The sequence below is a fragment of the Capsicum annuum genome, unplaced genomic scaffold, assembly GCF_002878395.1.
Source record: "Capsicum annuum cultivar UCD-10X-F1 unplaced genomic scaffold, UCD10Xv1.1 ctg5184, whole genome shotgun sequence".
Taxonomy (NCBI): domain Eukaryota; kingdom Viridiplantae; phylum Streptophyta; class Magnoliopsida; order Solanales; family Solanaceae; genus Capsicum; species Capsicum annuum.
In genome coordinates, this window is record NW_025859816.1 from 54,332 (window position 1) to 68,129 (window position 13,798).

Genomic DNA, 13,798 nt, shown 5'->3' on the forward strand with positions numbered 1-13,798 from the left:
CCTTCGATTAACCAGCCAACTTTCAGAAAGAAGAAAGAAAAAGAAATTTTTTCTCTAAAACGAACTGTTTTTGCACTCCGAATTTTCTTCCCCTCTCTTCAACCAAAATTTTCTCCTTCTCCATTTTTTTTCAAACCCTCCATTTAGAACCCAAACAAAAACCTCCCCCATTTTCTCCTAAAACAACCATTATATAGAGAATATGCTAGGGTTCATTTCAAGGCTTCAATGATGTGGAGCAAATTGAAATTAGGGATAATTTCGGGATTTACCCATTGGAAAATTTTCAAAATTTTCTGGATGGGAACAAATATTTTGGAATGATTCCAACAAACTCAACCAATAGAAAATTACGAAGAAGAAATTCTCCAATAGCCAACCAAATTCACCCATGTATGTACAAAATTGTACCAAACCAGCTAAGCCGTACGAATTTGAACGTTGGGGTGCCAGCTCGACACTTTTCTAGAAGTTTCAACACTCTTACCTTGAATGGACCCGCGTGATACGCATGTGATGGAGAAGAAAGAGTGTTCGAGTTGGTGAGGGTCGGAACCATTCTGGTCGAAGAGAGGTCGGGTCATTGATGAAGAAGGTTGGGTCGGAGTCGACGGAATAAGGGTTTGGGGGTATCGAGATCGCTGGTGTTATTGTCGTTTGTTGTTGTTTGCTGATGATGAAGAAACGGGTTAAAGGGGAAAAAGGAGAATTGGGCTATCTTGGAAAGTTGTTATTGTTGTGGGCTGGTTGAGACTAACAAAGAAAAATGGGCTAGTTAGAGGCGGAGAAAATTAAAAAGAACGGGTAGATTTGGGTCTTAAATTGGGGTTATTTAATAACCCAATTAGATTTAATAAGGGTTATTAAATACCCCTAATTAAATTTATATTAGATTAAAATAATCATAATTAAATTTAATTGGCTTAAGAATAACTCAAGTTAAATTTAATCGGATTAAAATAATCCCAATTAAGAAATAGTAATTTTTGGGAGTAAGATTGAATTACAATTTAAACGACTTATTTAAATCCTAACCAAATTAAATATATATTGGTCAATTGCATTACAATTGGACCAATTTGATTTCAATTGAGGTCATATTTAATTCGTTCGTTAAATTGAATCACAATCTGGCACGAATTAAGTAACAAATTAACCTCGAGTTTCTTGATTTGATAAAAATCAAACAAGTATTCCCCCAAATAAAATATTTTGAGAACAAATTATATTTAAAACCAAGATTTTATCCATTTGAATTAATTTTCATGTTTAATCAATAGAAATCTAATTTTAATGAAAACGTTCATTTAAATAATAAAATTTATACACTCTCGTATATAAAAAATACGAAAAAATATATAATAGTTAATTAAGTGATAAAATTGACTTGAATAAGTAATTTAAACTAGAATTTATTTGAACAAAATAATTGTTGTGATTTTATTTTAAAATTGAAGAAACTTGAAATTAAATTGGATTGCGGAGGACAAAAATTAGGTGTCAACACTTATAAATTCAGTGTTCTTTTTAATATTCCTCTTTTACTATTTTTTAACGGCTTTTATTTTGGGACAGTAGTTGTGCAATAATTACACTCTACCCAGTCTGCTTCCGCAACAATACTAATATAGAAACTTACACCAAATAATGCTAGAAACTTACTCCAAATAATGCTATTTTATTCATGAAGACAGTATAAGAAGCAAGCATTTAACTTGTATTATATATAAAACATTTAACACTTGGATAACTTGTATTGTTTATCATCTTGAAGTCATGTGGTTAAAGAAAGTTTTCCTTATATTTGCTACTTTATTTTACTATTTTTCGCTCGTTGGTGGTTGCTATGAAGGTGAAGGAGCAGCACTAATGAGCTTCAAATCCTTGCTGACTGATCTATCTAATCGGTTATCTTCATGGCAAGGCGAAAATTGTTGCAGTTGGAAAGGAATCAAATGCTCGAGTTCAGGTCATGTTGTAGTTGTCAACCTCCGGAATCCTCATCCGATTGAAGTCATGATCAATATTAATAAGGAAGTTGTTTCAAATTCTAAAAACACGTCCGATTTTGCCCTCAAAGGTAATATATCTCCATTGCTATTCACTCTTGACCATATGCAACATCTCGACCTGAGTTTCAACAACTTCATGTTCTCAAAGTTACCTGCTGAGATATCGAACTTAACAAAGTTGACTTATCTCAATCTGTCGAAAATATTTTTCAAGATTCCATCGCCATGCAATTTACAAACCTTACATCGCTAAGGTCTCTTGATCTGTCATGTGCTAACTTAGTACCTGATTATTCTTCTGTTTTTGTTAGCTTGACATTTCCACTGAAGTTGGATTTTGGCTCATCATTGTTATCTTTTATTAGTTATGGTTATTTGTCTAGTCCAAATCTAAGGTGGTTGTGATGCACTTAAAGGAATTCACAACTGAAAATTGTTAATCTAGGAGCTATGCTCGAAGAAGATGATAGCTAAATCAGGGATTAATCCGAGAATTGAAGCTAAAAAGAAATTATAGAGAGAATATAGAAGAGAGAAACTTCAGATATTATTCATTAATGATTACTGTGTCTTCCATCTGAGCTTTTATAGTTGGAGTGAGCTACTAACATCAATGTATTAACAGAGAAATGGAACTACTATAGTGTTAACTACCTAAGCTACAGTTATAACAGAAATTTAAACTATAACTCTCTAACTAATTCTTCAATAACTTGCTTCCTCAAAGTGCCATCTTAGCTCATTCCTCCAACTTGTATCAATACCCCTCCGTAAAGAACATTATTGACCTCAAGAATTTAAAAGATGGAAACATGTTGCACTTCAGACAAGAAATCCCAAGCAGCTTGAAGCCTTGTATAGCATCTATGCCAGTCCATTTGACAAGGACCTGGCATACAACCTCATTACCTCTTTTGACCATTCTTCTGTCAAGGATATCCTCAGCCTTCATGCTTAACAAAGCCATATTGCAAGGAGAAAACCAACACAGGGCAATATCCTTTAACTCAATGTTAATGAGCTTTTTGTCAGCAGTCTTAGGGGCCAATAAAGTGACTACACCGAATCTCCTCCACATATATCTACCCTATTTTCCTGATGCCTTGTCACCTGCCTCACTGCAGAAGAGGTTACTATCCTTCAGAAATTCCTCCAAAATTTGGCGTAAAATGGCACCTTTGAAATGTGTTAATCTTCCACTACAATGCAAGTGTTCCCTTTCCGTCAATATATCCCAAAGCAAGTCACAAGGTAGAAACACATCTTTGATGCCATATCTTCTCTTCATCACTCTACTAATAAAAGTAGTTTTGATTGTATCAATTTCACTATGAATCGAAAAAGTTAACCTATTTGGCAGGCTATGAATCTTCATCACCATTAGTAATTGTTGTTGCATCTCTCCTCAAGGCTATGTATAATGAACCATGTAAAAGGGATAATACTGAGAACTGGAGGTGCAACGATTACCCTTAAAATGCAACTGAGTCAATGCCTCTCCACATTAATAGTATTGCACAACTTGTTTATGAATTTTAGACTATGCTTCAGCTACCCCAATTTACTCTTATAGTCAACATGGTAACTACATTGCTTCTCTTTTAGTGAAACCACAATATTCCTTCCACCCTTTTCCAACATCTCAAAATTAGCAAGAGCAAGCATGGCAAGAAGAAGGCTCCACAGAATACTCTGATCAACTGCCTGAATTATTTTGTACGAAGCCCCAAGAGGAAGTGTAGACCCTTGTCTAGAAGCCACATAAAAATCAGTTAGTTGCTTACAATGTCTTGATGTAATGGCATGAGAACCCTTACTGTCCAAAGCTACGAGGTAAGCAGCCATGCAGATTTTCCAGGATGCTATAGGTCCAGTATCTTAAAACTCTGAGTGTTCCCAGAAGTTCTCCACATTTTTCCATCATGCCAAACAATAATGTTAATGACTGGTATCTTATTTTTGCAGGTTGCTATTTGGCTGCACATGATATTAGCTTTGTCCTAGTGACCTTCATGGTCTTTTTTTAACTGCAGATTGTCACCTGGGAAAAGATTCTTCTCTGAAGAACTTACCATCAAAAATACTTTTTTCCATATGTAAAAATCAATTTCAACTTTTTCCAATGTAGGTACAACAAGACCACCATTCTCCATAAAATTCAAAACATCCATGACTTCTAGATTTCCATCATAGGTAAGTTGTAATCCAGTTACAACATCCAATTCAGTGATTAAACTGATAGCGGAAGAAAGCGAGAAATCAATAGAATTGATTCTTTTTCCCTCTTCATCAACTTCTCTCCATGGTTCACCAATTCCTGCCTTGTCCTCCTCAACAGCATAATTGTTATCCATTTCGTCAATTATCTCATTAGGAAATGCAGTCACACTCTTTATTATCTTTGCACTATAGTCTATATCAATCAGAACAGTTACCTTAGAATCACTTTTGCACTCTTTTCCTCTGTTAATAGGCTCAAATTATTCAGTGTTCATCCCAATCTCTATGCTAGCAATCTCTTCCTCCACACCCACTGATTTATCTTTGCTACCCTGTGAGCTAACTATCATCATGAGAGGTTCCCCTTTGTCATACTTTTTGTGTATGGGCTCCAACAACATACGAGAAATAGGACACATTTCCTCTTTCTATGAAATATCTATTTTCTCTGTTGCTTCACATTCCCATTGATCGACAAGAAAAGAAGCCAAATTTTCAAAAGACATCCCTACTTCACCGGTGGGTAGTTTATCATCCTTATACAACCCTGTTCTAAGATCTTGACAAGAAAACCTAGGGAAATCTAATTTAGAGCATCGGGAGAGAAATTTACCACCATTAGTTTGAATTTCCTTAGTTGTATTGAAGTGTGCTTGATCTCTGGAACAGTCTCCCGCAATAGAATATTTTGCTTTACCAAGTTCCACTTCTTTTTCTTGTTGCGTCATGTTGCCCAATGCTTGTTTTATTTCCCCTAACTCTTTATTTGTCTGTATAGTCCTATCTGTCATGCTCGTCATAACCTCCATGAGTTTTTGCAATTGATCTTGAATCTGTCATCCATTTCTATTGTTGATCCTTCTTGATTCTTGTTCCAAGTCATAATTATGCTAAGAACCAGACTGCTTTGATACCAATTGATACACTTAAAGGAATTTGCAACTGAAAATTGTTATTCTAGGAGCTATGCTCGAAGAAGATGATAGCTAAATCAGGGATTAATCCAAGAATTGAAGCAAAAAAGAAATTATAGAGAGAATATAGAAGAGAGAAACTTCAGATATTATTCATGAATGATTACTGTGTCTTCCATCTGAGCTTTTATAGTTGGAGTGAACTACTAATATCAATGTATTAATAGAGAAATGGAACTACTATAGTGTTAACTACCTAAGTTACAGTTATAACAAAAATTTAAACTATAGCTGTCTAACTAATTCTTCAACAACTTGCTTCCTCAAAGTACCAGCTTAGCTCATTCCTCCAACTTGTATCAGGTTGGAAGGACTCCGACGTCTCAGATATCTAGTGTTGATTGGTGTTGATCTATCAAAGGCGTCTGAATCAGTTCATTTGGCTAAACCAATATCAAGCCTTTCAAATCTCATGTCACTTCATTTGTCCAGCTGCAACATTTCAGGAAGAATTCCGATAGGGCAATTTCTTAACCTTATTAATCTTGCTAGTCTAGATATGAGTTCTAATGTCCTAACATATCCGATACCTGATCTGCTATCGAACCTCACAACTCTCTCGGTTCTTGATTTTAGTAGAAATGATTTAAATGGTTATATCCCTTACCTTCCTCAACTTGAAGAACTTTCTGTTGCTAGCAATCCTGCTATTACCATAGATCTTGTTTCAATGTTTGCAGTACCGTGGTCAAAGTTGACATTACTCGACATATGCTTCACACGGGTAGGTGGAACAATTCCTCCTTCCTTAAGTAACTCAACTTCATTGACCTCTTTCCGAGCTGATGGATGCTCGATACAAGGGTCGATACCTTCTTCTATCACAACACTTAAAAAATTAAGTGTGCTGATGCTCAATGAAAACTATATCACTGGCCAACTTCCTGTATCTATGTCCAGTTTAATAACCCTTCAATACTTATCGCTGTTTCAAAACAATTTAGAAGGTAACATTCCCATTTCGATTTGTCAAATCTCCTCCCTAGAGTACCTAAATTTAGAATGGAATGATCTAACAGGACGTCTCCCGTTGTGCATACTTCAGCTTCCTAAGCTTTCATTTCTTTATATTCAGAGGAATAGACTGAATGGTAATATGCCGTTTTCTATGTTCCGAAAGTCTAGATTGGATGAAATTAGTTTAGTAACTAGTGGATTGTCAGTAGAAATTGATGATCCAGTTCAACCCTTCGCCCAAACATTCCAGCCCAAGATTTTGGACTTCACATCTTGCAACATGAGAGGAAAAATCCCAAATTTCTTTTCAAATTTTACGAGCCTCGTGGTTCTGAATTTTGCTAACAATAGTCTATCTGGTGCCATACCATAGTGTTTGTTCAATCTCCCCGCCCTCTCTGTACTATCTTTGCCTATGAATAACTCAACGGATTTATACCTCCAATAATTCACCTAAAATCTTCCCTTTTCCCAACAATAGTAAATTTAGCTAGAAACAAACTTCAAGGACCGATCCCTACTCAGCTCGAGAATGTTAATGTCATCGATTTGTCACTTAACAATTTCGTAGGCTCTATTCCATCAAAGATAGGAGAAGCTCCTGGTATCAGGTCCATATCATTATCCAGAAACAAAATTCACGGTTCCATACCTGAATCATTTTGCCATGCATCTAACGTCCTCCAGGTTCTTGATCTGTCAAATAACAGCTTGTCAGGAACCATTCAACGTAATTTGGGGAACTGCAGGTCTCTCATTTACCTTAATCTTGGACAAAACAAGCTCACTGGAAGTGTTCCAGAAGAACTTGAACACATTACAAGCCTTCGTTACCTTGACCTGAACGGGAATCAGTTCGAAGAATCTTTTCCAGCAGTGATCGAAAACTTCCAAGATTTGGAGATTCTGAACTTGGCAGGCAATGGATTCGAAGTACGGATACCAAAGTTCATTGGTGATATACGCAGCCTCCGTATCCTCGTGCTTGAATCAAAATCTTTCAATGAATCTATCCACGAAGGGCTAATGAAGTTGGAAAATCTACAATATATTGGTTTGTCCAGGAATAATCTGTCCGATCCCATTCCTGAGAATCTCGACGGCTTGAAAATGATGGCGAAAAGGCAAAATGAGGCAACCAGCTTAGGATATGTTTACTCACTCAAGTTCACTGGTGCTCAGCTAGAAATAGTCACCAAAGGACAAACACATTGGCTTGAATCAGTGTATTCCTACAACAATGGATTCGACCTCTCGAGCAATTTTGTTACAGGTAAAATCCCTGAAAAGATTAGCCTTTTGAGTGGAATACCATTTCTGAATCTCTCACATAACAATCTTTCTGGAACGATCCCAAAGACTATCGGTGAAATGATTTCACTCGAGTCGTTGGATCTCAGTTACAACCATTTCACAGGTGAAATTCCAATGACATTGACATTGTTAGATTTTCTCCAACATCTCAACATGTCTTATAACAATTTGAGTGGAAAAATTCCAAGAAATCCATATTTTGACACTTTGTATCAAGATGGAACAACATATATTGGGAACAAATACTTATGTGGTGCTCCTGATGCGATGGATTGCAGCAACCATACACCTTCTATTATCAAAAAAATAGAAGAAAAATATGATCAAGAAAATTTCCAGTTTGTTTTAGTTATATTCTTTGGCTACGTAACAGGAATTTCTGGATTGTTTTTGCTCTTATATTTGATAAAGTACAATTGGAGGAGCATGGACTGGAGGGCGATAGACAGAATCGTGTTAAAAATAGTGAAACGTATACCATGAACAGAAGTTGTAAACGATGGTGATTTCTCTGTTGTATACTTATCTAATACTGTAAGAAGTGGTTTGATTTAGTTTTTTGGGTTTCCCTGGTGTCCTGTATTTGTACTGGGGCCTGACTAAATCCGTATTGTTGGTACCTATTTCTTTATAGAATGTTTATGATATTAAGTTCTTGACGATGGTCTGTGGGTGAGTCTGGCTTGAGGGACAAATGTTAGCTTTGTGTCTGATGCACTATGATAAAGTCATCGGGTTTACATCCAGTGTACCATAATGATAAGCTGTAAGGCTTGAGTTCATCTCACTATGAGGGTAAGACATTGTGTTTGTGTATTATCATGAATGAGCTCAATTGCATCTTACATCTCTTATTTATAATACATCACGTAATCGAATAGAAACTACAGCTAACAAAGCAGTAACAAAATGATAACTGTCTAACTAACTAAGATGAACAGTACAAACTAACTATAAGAACAATGAATAGTACTAACTTTCAAATTTAACTACTGCTTCCTTCTCGATATCTGGTTACTTCAGCTAATCAACCTTCTCGATAACTCTTCTCATTCATAACATTGTATCAATGCACCATGACAACATGATGATGATGTGAGAGACCAAGTATTTTGTTATGGTAAGACATCGAGTTTGAGTCCCAACTTTTTCTTGTTAGACGCTACCGTTATGAGTGTACATTGGAATATGCATAGTGAACTTGGACTCAAAATACTGCTGTCAGTTCACTATTTTCAACAAAATTTTGTCTACTGACCTCCAATACCTATTCCTCCAATTGTCAGCTATCAAATATAACAGCAGAAATACACTAGATATTCCTGTTACAAAACCCGAGAGTATAACTAGAACAAAAAGGATATTTTCTTGATCGTATCTGTTCTCTGTTGTTTCATTGGTAGATGGTCTGTTGTTGTCGCTTCTGTTCATCCCATCAGGAGCACCACATAAGTATTTATTCCCTATATATGCTGTTCCGTCTTGATACAAAGTGTCAAAATGTGGATTTGTTGGAATCCGTCCACTCAAATTATTGTAGGACAAGTTGAGATACGCGAGAAAATCCAACTGTGTCAATGTCACTGGAATTTCACCTGTGAAATTGTTGCAACTGAGATCCAACGACTCGAGTGAAATCATATTGCCAATACTCTTTGGGATAAGCCCGAAAAGATTATTATGTGAGAGATTCAGGAACGGGATTCCATTTAAAAGTCCAATTTTCTCAGGGATTTTACCGGTAAGAGCACTGGGTGAGACGTCGAATCTAGTGTTGTAGGAATACACTGTCACAAGAAATTACGTCTGTCTTTTGGTGACTATTTCTAGCTGAGCACCAGTGAACTTGAGGGAGTAAAAATAACCAAAGATGGTCGTCTGATTTTGTGTTTTCGTCATCATTTTCAAGCCTTAGAGATTCTCAGGAATGGAACCGGATAGATTGTTCCTGGACAAACCAATATATTGTAGATTTTCCAACATCATTAGCCCTTCTGGTATAGATTCATTGAAAGAGTTTGATGCAAGCATGAGGATTCATAGGTGGTGTAGGTTACCGATGAACTTTGGTATCCGCCCTTCAAATATATTGCCTGCTAAGTTCAGCATCTCCAAATCTTGAAACTTCTCAATCGCTGTTGGGAAAGAACCTTCAAACTCATTTCCATTCAGGTCAAGGTATCGAAGGCTTGTAACTCGTTCAAGCTCTTTTTGAACAGTTCCAGTTTGCTTGTTTTGTCCAAGATTAAGTAAATGCGAGACTTGCAGTTTGCCAAATTATGTTGAATGGTGCCTGAAAAGCCGTTATTAGACAGATCAAGAACCTGGAGAACATTAGTCGCTTGGCAAAGTGATTCAGGTATTGGACCATGGATTTTGTTTTCGGATAATGATATGGACCTGACACCATGAACTTCCCCTATCTATGTTGGAATTGAGCCTACGAGATTGTTAAGTGACAAATCGATGACATTAACATTCTCGAGCTTAGAAGGGATAGGACCTTGAAGGTTGTTACCGGCTAAACTAATTATTGTTGGATAAGGAGAAGATTTCAGCTGAATCGTTGGAGGTATAACTCCCTTGAAGTTATTCATCAATAAATCTAGTACAGATAGGGATGGTAGATTGAACAACCAGTATGGTATGGCTCCTGATAGACTATTGTTAGCCAAAATCAAAATTATGAGGCCTGTCAGATTTGAAAAGAACTTTGGGATTTCTCCTCTCATGTTGCAAGATGTAAATTCCAACATCTTGGGTTAGAAAATTTGCACAAAGTATTGATCTTGATTGTCGATTTCCACTGACAATCCACTAACTCCGAAGCTAATTTGATCCAATCTAGACTTTCGGAACAAAGACAGTGGCGTATCAACATTCAGGTTATTCTTCTGAACATAAAAATACGAAAGCTTAGGAAGCTGAAGTATGCACGAGGGAAGACGTCCTGTTAGATCATTCCAATTTAAATTCAGGTACTCGGGGGAGAGGATTTGACAGATAGAAATTGGAATATTCCCTTGTAGTCTGTTCTGAAAAAGTGACAAAGTATTGAAGGCTTGTTAAACTTGACATGGATACAGGATGTTGTCCTGTGATATCATTGTCGTTGAGCATCAATAATCTTAATTTCTTAAGTTTTGTGATTGAAGGAGGTATTGAACCTTCGATCGAGCATCCATCATCTAGGAAAACGGTTATAGAAGTTGAGTTGCTTAAAGAAGGAGGAACCGTTCCACCTTCCCGAGTGAAGCTTATGTCAAGAGATGTTAACTTTGACCATGGGACTGAAAACATTGAAACAAGATCTCTATAGTCATAGCAGGATTGCTAGAAATAGAGTTTTTCCAGTTGAGAAAGGTAAGGGATATGACCATTTAAATCGTTGCCACAAATCAAGAACCTAGAGGGTTGTGAGGTTTGATAGAAAATCATGTATCGAGGAGGTCAGAACGTTAGAAATCATATCTAGAGTTGAAACACTAGTAAGATTAAGTAATTGCACTGTCGGAATTCTTCCTGAAATGTTGCAGTTGGACAATTGAAGTGACATGAGATTTGAAAGACTTGATATTGGTTTTTCCCAATGAAATGATTCCGAGGACTTTGATATATCAACACCTGTCAATACTAGATATCTGAGGCATTGGAGTCCTTCTAACCACCTTAGATTCTGACTAGACAAATATCCATAGTTTATAAAAGATAACAGTGAGCTAGAATCTAACTTTGGTGTCAATGTCAAGCTAACAGTAATAGATGACAAATCGGGTAATAAATTAGCACATGAAACATCAAGAGACCTTAAAGATGTAAGATTTGAGAATTGTGTGGTGATGGAATCTTGAAACATGGAATTCGACAGATTGAGATAAGCCAAATTTGTTAAGTTTGATATCTCAGCAGGTAACTTTGAGAACACGAAGTTGTTGAAACTCAGGTCGAGATATTGGATATGGTCAATAGTGAAGAGCAATGGAGATAGATTGACAACTTCCTTATTGGCATTGATTATGACTTCATCCGGATGAGGATTCTGGAGATTGACCACTACAACATGACCTGAACTCGAGCACTTGATTCCTTTCCAATTGCAACAGTTATCGCCCTTCCATGAAGATAACCGATTAGATGGATCAGTCAGCAAGGATTTGAAGCTCATTAGTGCTGCTCTTTCTCATTCATAGCAACCACCAACGAGAGAAAAAGGGTAAAATAGAGTAGAAAATATACGGAAAACTTTCATTAACCACATGACTTCAAGATGATGAACAATATCCTAGATTGTCAAATATTAAGATTCATGGAGAAAAAGGCTTTATTTGGTTTAGGCTTATACTATTGAATTGAAAAAGATTGCATTCCACAGTCAATAACTTAGATTATAATAATGCAAAATTCTCCAAAAAATTCATTTAATTAACAAAAAATGGACTAAGTGTTTCGAAGGTGTCTTCATTTCACTATTACTACCAACAATTATTAAATTGTTTAAACATAAGTTGGATGACTTTAACAAAGTCCTTAGGTTTGAAAAATTGGCATGCCTGTTTGAGTAAATATCATTATATATGCCATTAGTGTTGAAAACTACGCAAGTGTGTAGCTATTGCTTTTTGTGACACTAGTTTCTCGCCACATTCGTTGCACGTGTTGTACTATCGGGTCATGGACATTAAATAAATAAATAGTTATATATGAGAAAATAAAAGTACAAGTTCTGTGAATGATTGTTGATCGTCGTATGGTGACTTAATTATCGAGGTCAAGATGATTAGTTATATAAAGAGTTTCAAAAGATGTTCATATCCTTGGGACTCGGATCAGGGCGTAGTGTAATTAAGAGAGTCGTTTCATTTAGGGCGAAACAACATGGGTGGGCATGGGCTGTCTGGTGTCCGAACCAATTGGTCTAAATATGATCATCTTTTAATGTAGCACAAATATGTAATCATACAAGATCTACAAGATTTATATCTTAGTGTGTATTGAAACTTCCAATGAAGAGGATGAAAACAACACGAGGCTAGATCTCGAATTGCAATAGAGACAAAAAGACTAGGTAATAAGTGTGATCAAGAAAATTTCCTATTTGTTTTAGTTATATTCTTTGGCTATGTAACAAGAATTTCTGGATTGTTTTTGCTCTTATATTTGATGAAGGACAATTGGAGGAGCACGTAATGTCACGACCCAAACTAGGGCCTGGCCGTGATGGACATCCCAAACCATGAGGGCCCAGACGTCCTACTCTATCTGGTAGTCATTCACAACATTCATATAATAAAAGAAAATGTGGAAATATAATCTAATACGGAAACATGGTCATACTCTGGATTCAGTTTAACAATAAGAGATGAGATCCGAAATCAACTAAACAACATCTGGAATAGTCTGCGAAATCTCTACTACATGATCTAAAGACAACTGTTTGAAAGGCTGGGACAAGCCCCGAGTAGACCCAAAACAAAAGAATAACATAATCTGATATAAACAGGCCTTCTGGAACAAAGAAGGCTCACCACTGCACGGATTCCTTCTTTCTGAATACCCTACTACTTAGCCGGATCCCAAGATTGAACCTCAAAAATTGGGAGGTAGAGGGAGTCAACACAATTGTACTGGTACGCAGAGCAAATCCAAAATAATAATTTATATTTAACATACATGAGAACAATTTAAATCAGTTCATAAATATATCATATGGTAAGAAATCACATGGGCATTTTAAAAAACTCTGTGAAATCATCTGAACTCTGAGACACTCTTTATGTTACTTCTGCGCTAGGTGGTATACTCTACAATAAAGTAATTCCACGGGCTATATGGAATCTGCCATTAACTTGGCAGCCAAGCCCCCAACCCAAGTATGCCGCAAGGGTCGGAGTCTCTGTATCTACTACGCCACATGGCCGTCTCCAGCGTACAATAATAATCTACCCATATCGGCAAATACGGTTTCAGGATAAGAGTTACTAGAACTCATGCCTTCTTTAGGTAACCGCCTAACTCTCTTTATGCATATTTTTAATTCTTTAAACATGCATTCTCTGAAAACATACTCTGAAATCTTTAACTCTGTCATGGAATACACACATATATGGTATCGTCATACCATTGACTTGCAAGTCACATTCTCTGAGACATTTATAGAAAATTATATCTCTATTTTCAAATCATGAAATTCAAGACCACTATATCAACAATTCTTTCAAGAAACTCATGCTTTAAAATTCATGTAGAACTAAGCAAACAATTCTCTTTATCAACTATTCAACAAACAATGTTGGTCATGTCCAAAGTCTCTATCTCATGCAA

At 36.4% G+C, this 13,798-nt stretch overlaps 2 protein-coding genes across 2 annotated transcripts; one reads left to right on the plus strand and one right to left on the minus strand.

Annotated features, from left to right (window-relative positions):
* The first annotated feature begins 5,705 nt into the window (after window positions 1-5,705).
* On the plus strand, window positions 5,706-7,960 carry LOC107876327 (probable LRR receptor-like serine/threonine-protein kinase At4g36180). Its single transcript, XM_047404084.1, has 2 exons — window positions 5,706-6,297; window positions 6,735-7,960. The coding sequence occupies exons 1-2, from the start codon at window positions 5,706-5,708 to the stop codon at window positions 7,958-7,960; spliced, it is 1,818 nt and encodes a 605-aa protein (XP_047260040.1).
* A 738-nt stretch (window positions 7,961-8,698) lies between these two features.
* On the minus strand, window positions 8,699-11,642 carry LOC107876328 (MDIS1-interacting receptor like kinase 2-like). The gene is made up of 5 exons (XM_047404085.1): window positions 11,102-11,642; window positions 10,562-10,767; window positions 10,255-10,512; window positions 9,535-9,706; window positions 8,699-9,264 (listed from the first exon to the last, which is right to left on the minus strand). Exons 1-5 carry the CDS (start codon window positions 11,640-11,642, stop codon window positions 8,699-8,701), a joined length of 1,743 nt encoding a protein of 580 aa, XP_047260041.1.
* Window positions 11,643-13,798: the final 2,156 nt, after the last annotated feature.

Coding starts and splice junctions, on each gene's coding strand:
- LOC107876327 (XM_047404084.1), top strand. CDS start 5,706: ATGAGTTCTAATGTCCTAACATATCCGATACCTGATCTGCTATCGAAC. Junction 6,298..6,734: donor TCAGAGGAATAGACTGAATG/GTAATATGCCGT, acceptor ACAATTTCGTAG/GCTCTATTCCATCAAAGATA.
- LOC107876328 (XM_047404085.1), bottom strand. CDS start 11,642: ATGAGCTTCAAATCCTTGCTGACTGATCCATCTAATCGGTTATCTTCA. Junction 10,513..10,561: donor ATATCACAGGACAACATCCT/GTATCCATGTCA, acceptor TCACTTTTTCAG/AACAGACTACAAGGGAATAT. Junction 9,707..10,254: donor ACAATCAAGATCAATACTTT/GTGCAAATTTTC, acceptor GGACAAAACAAG/CAAACTGGAACTGTTCAAAA.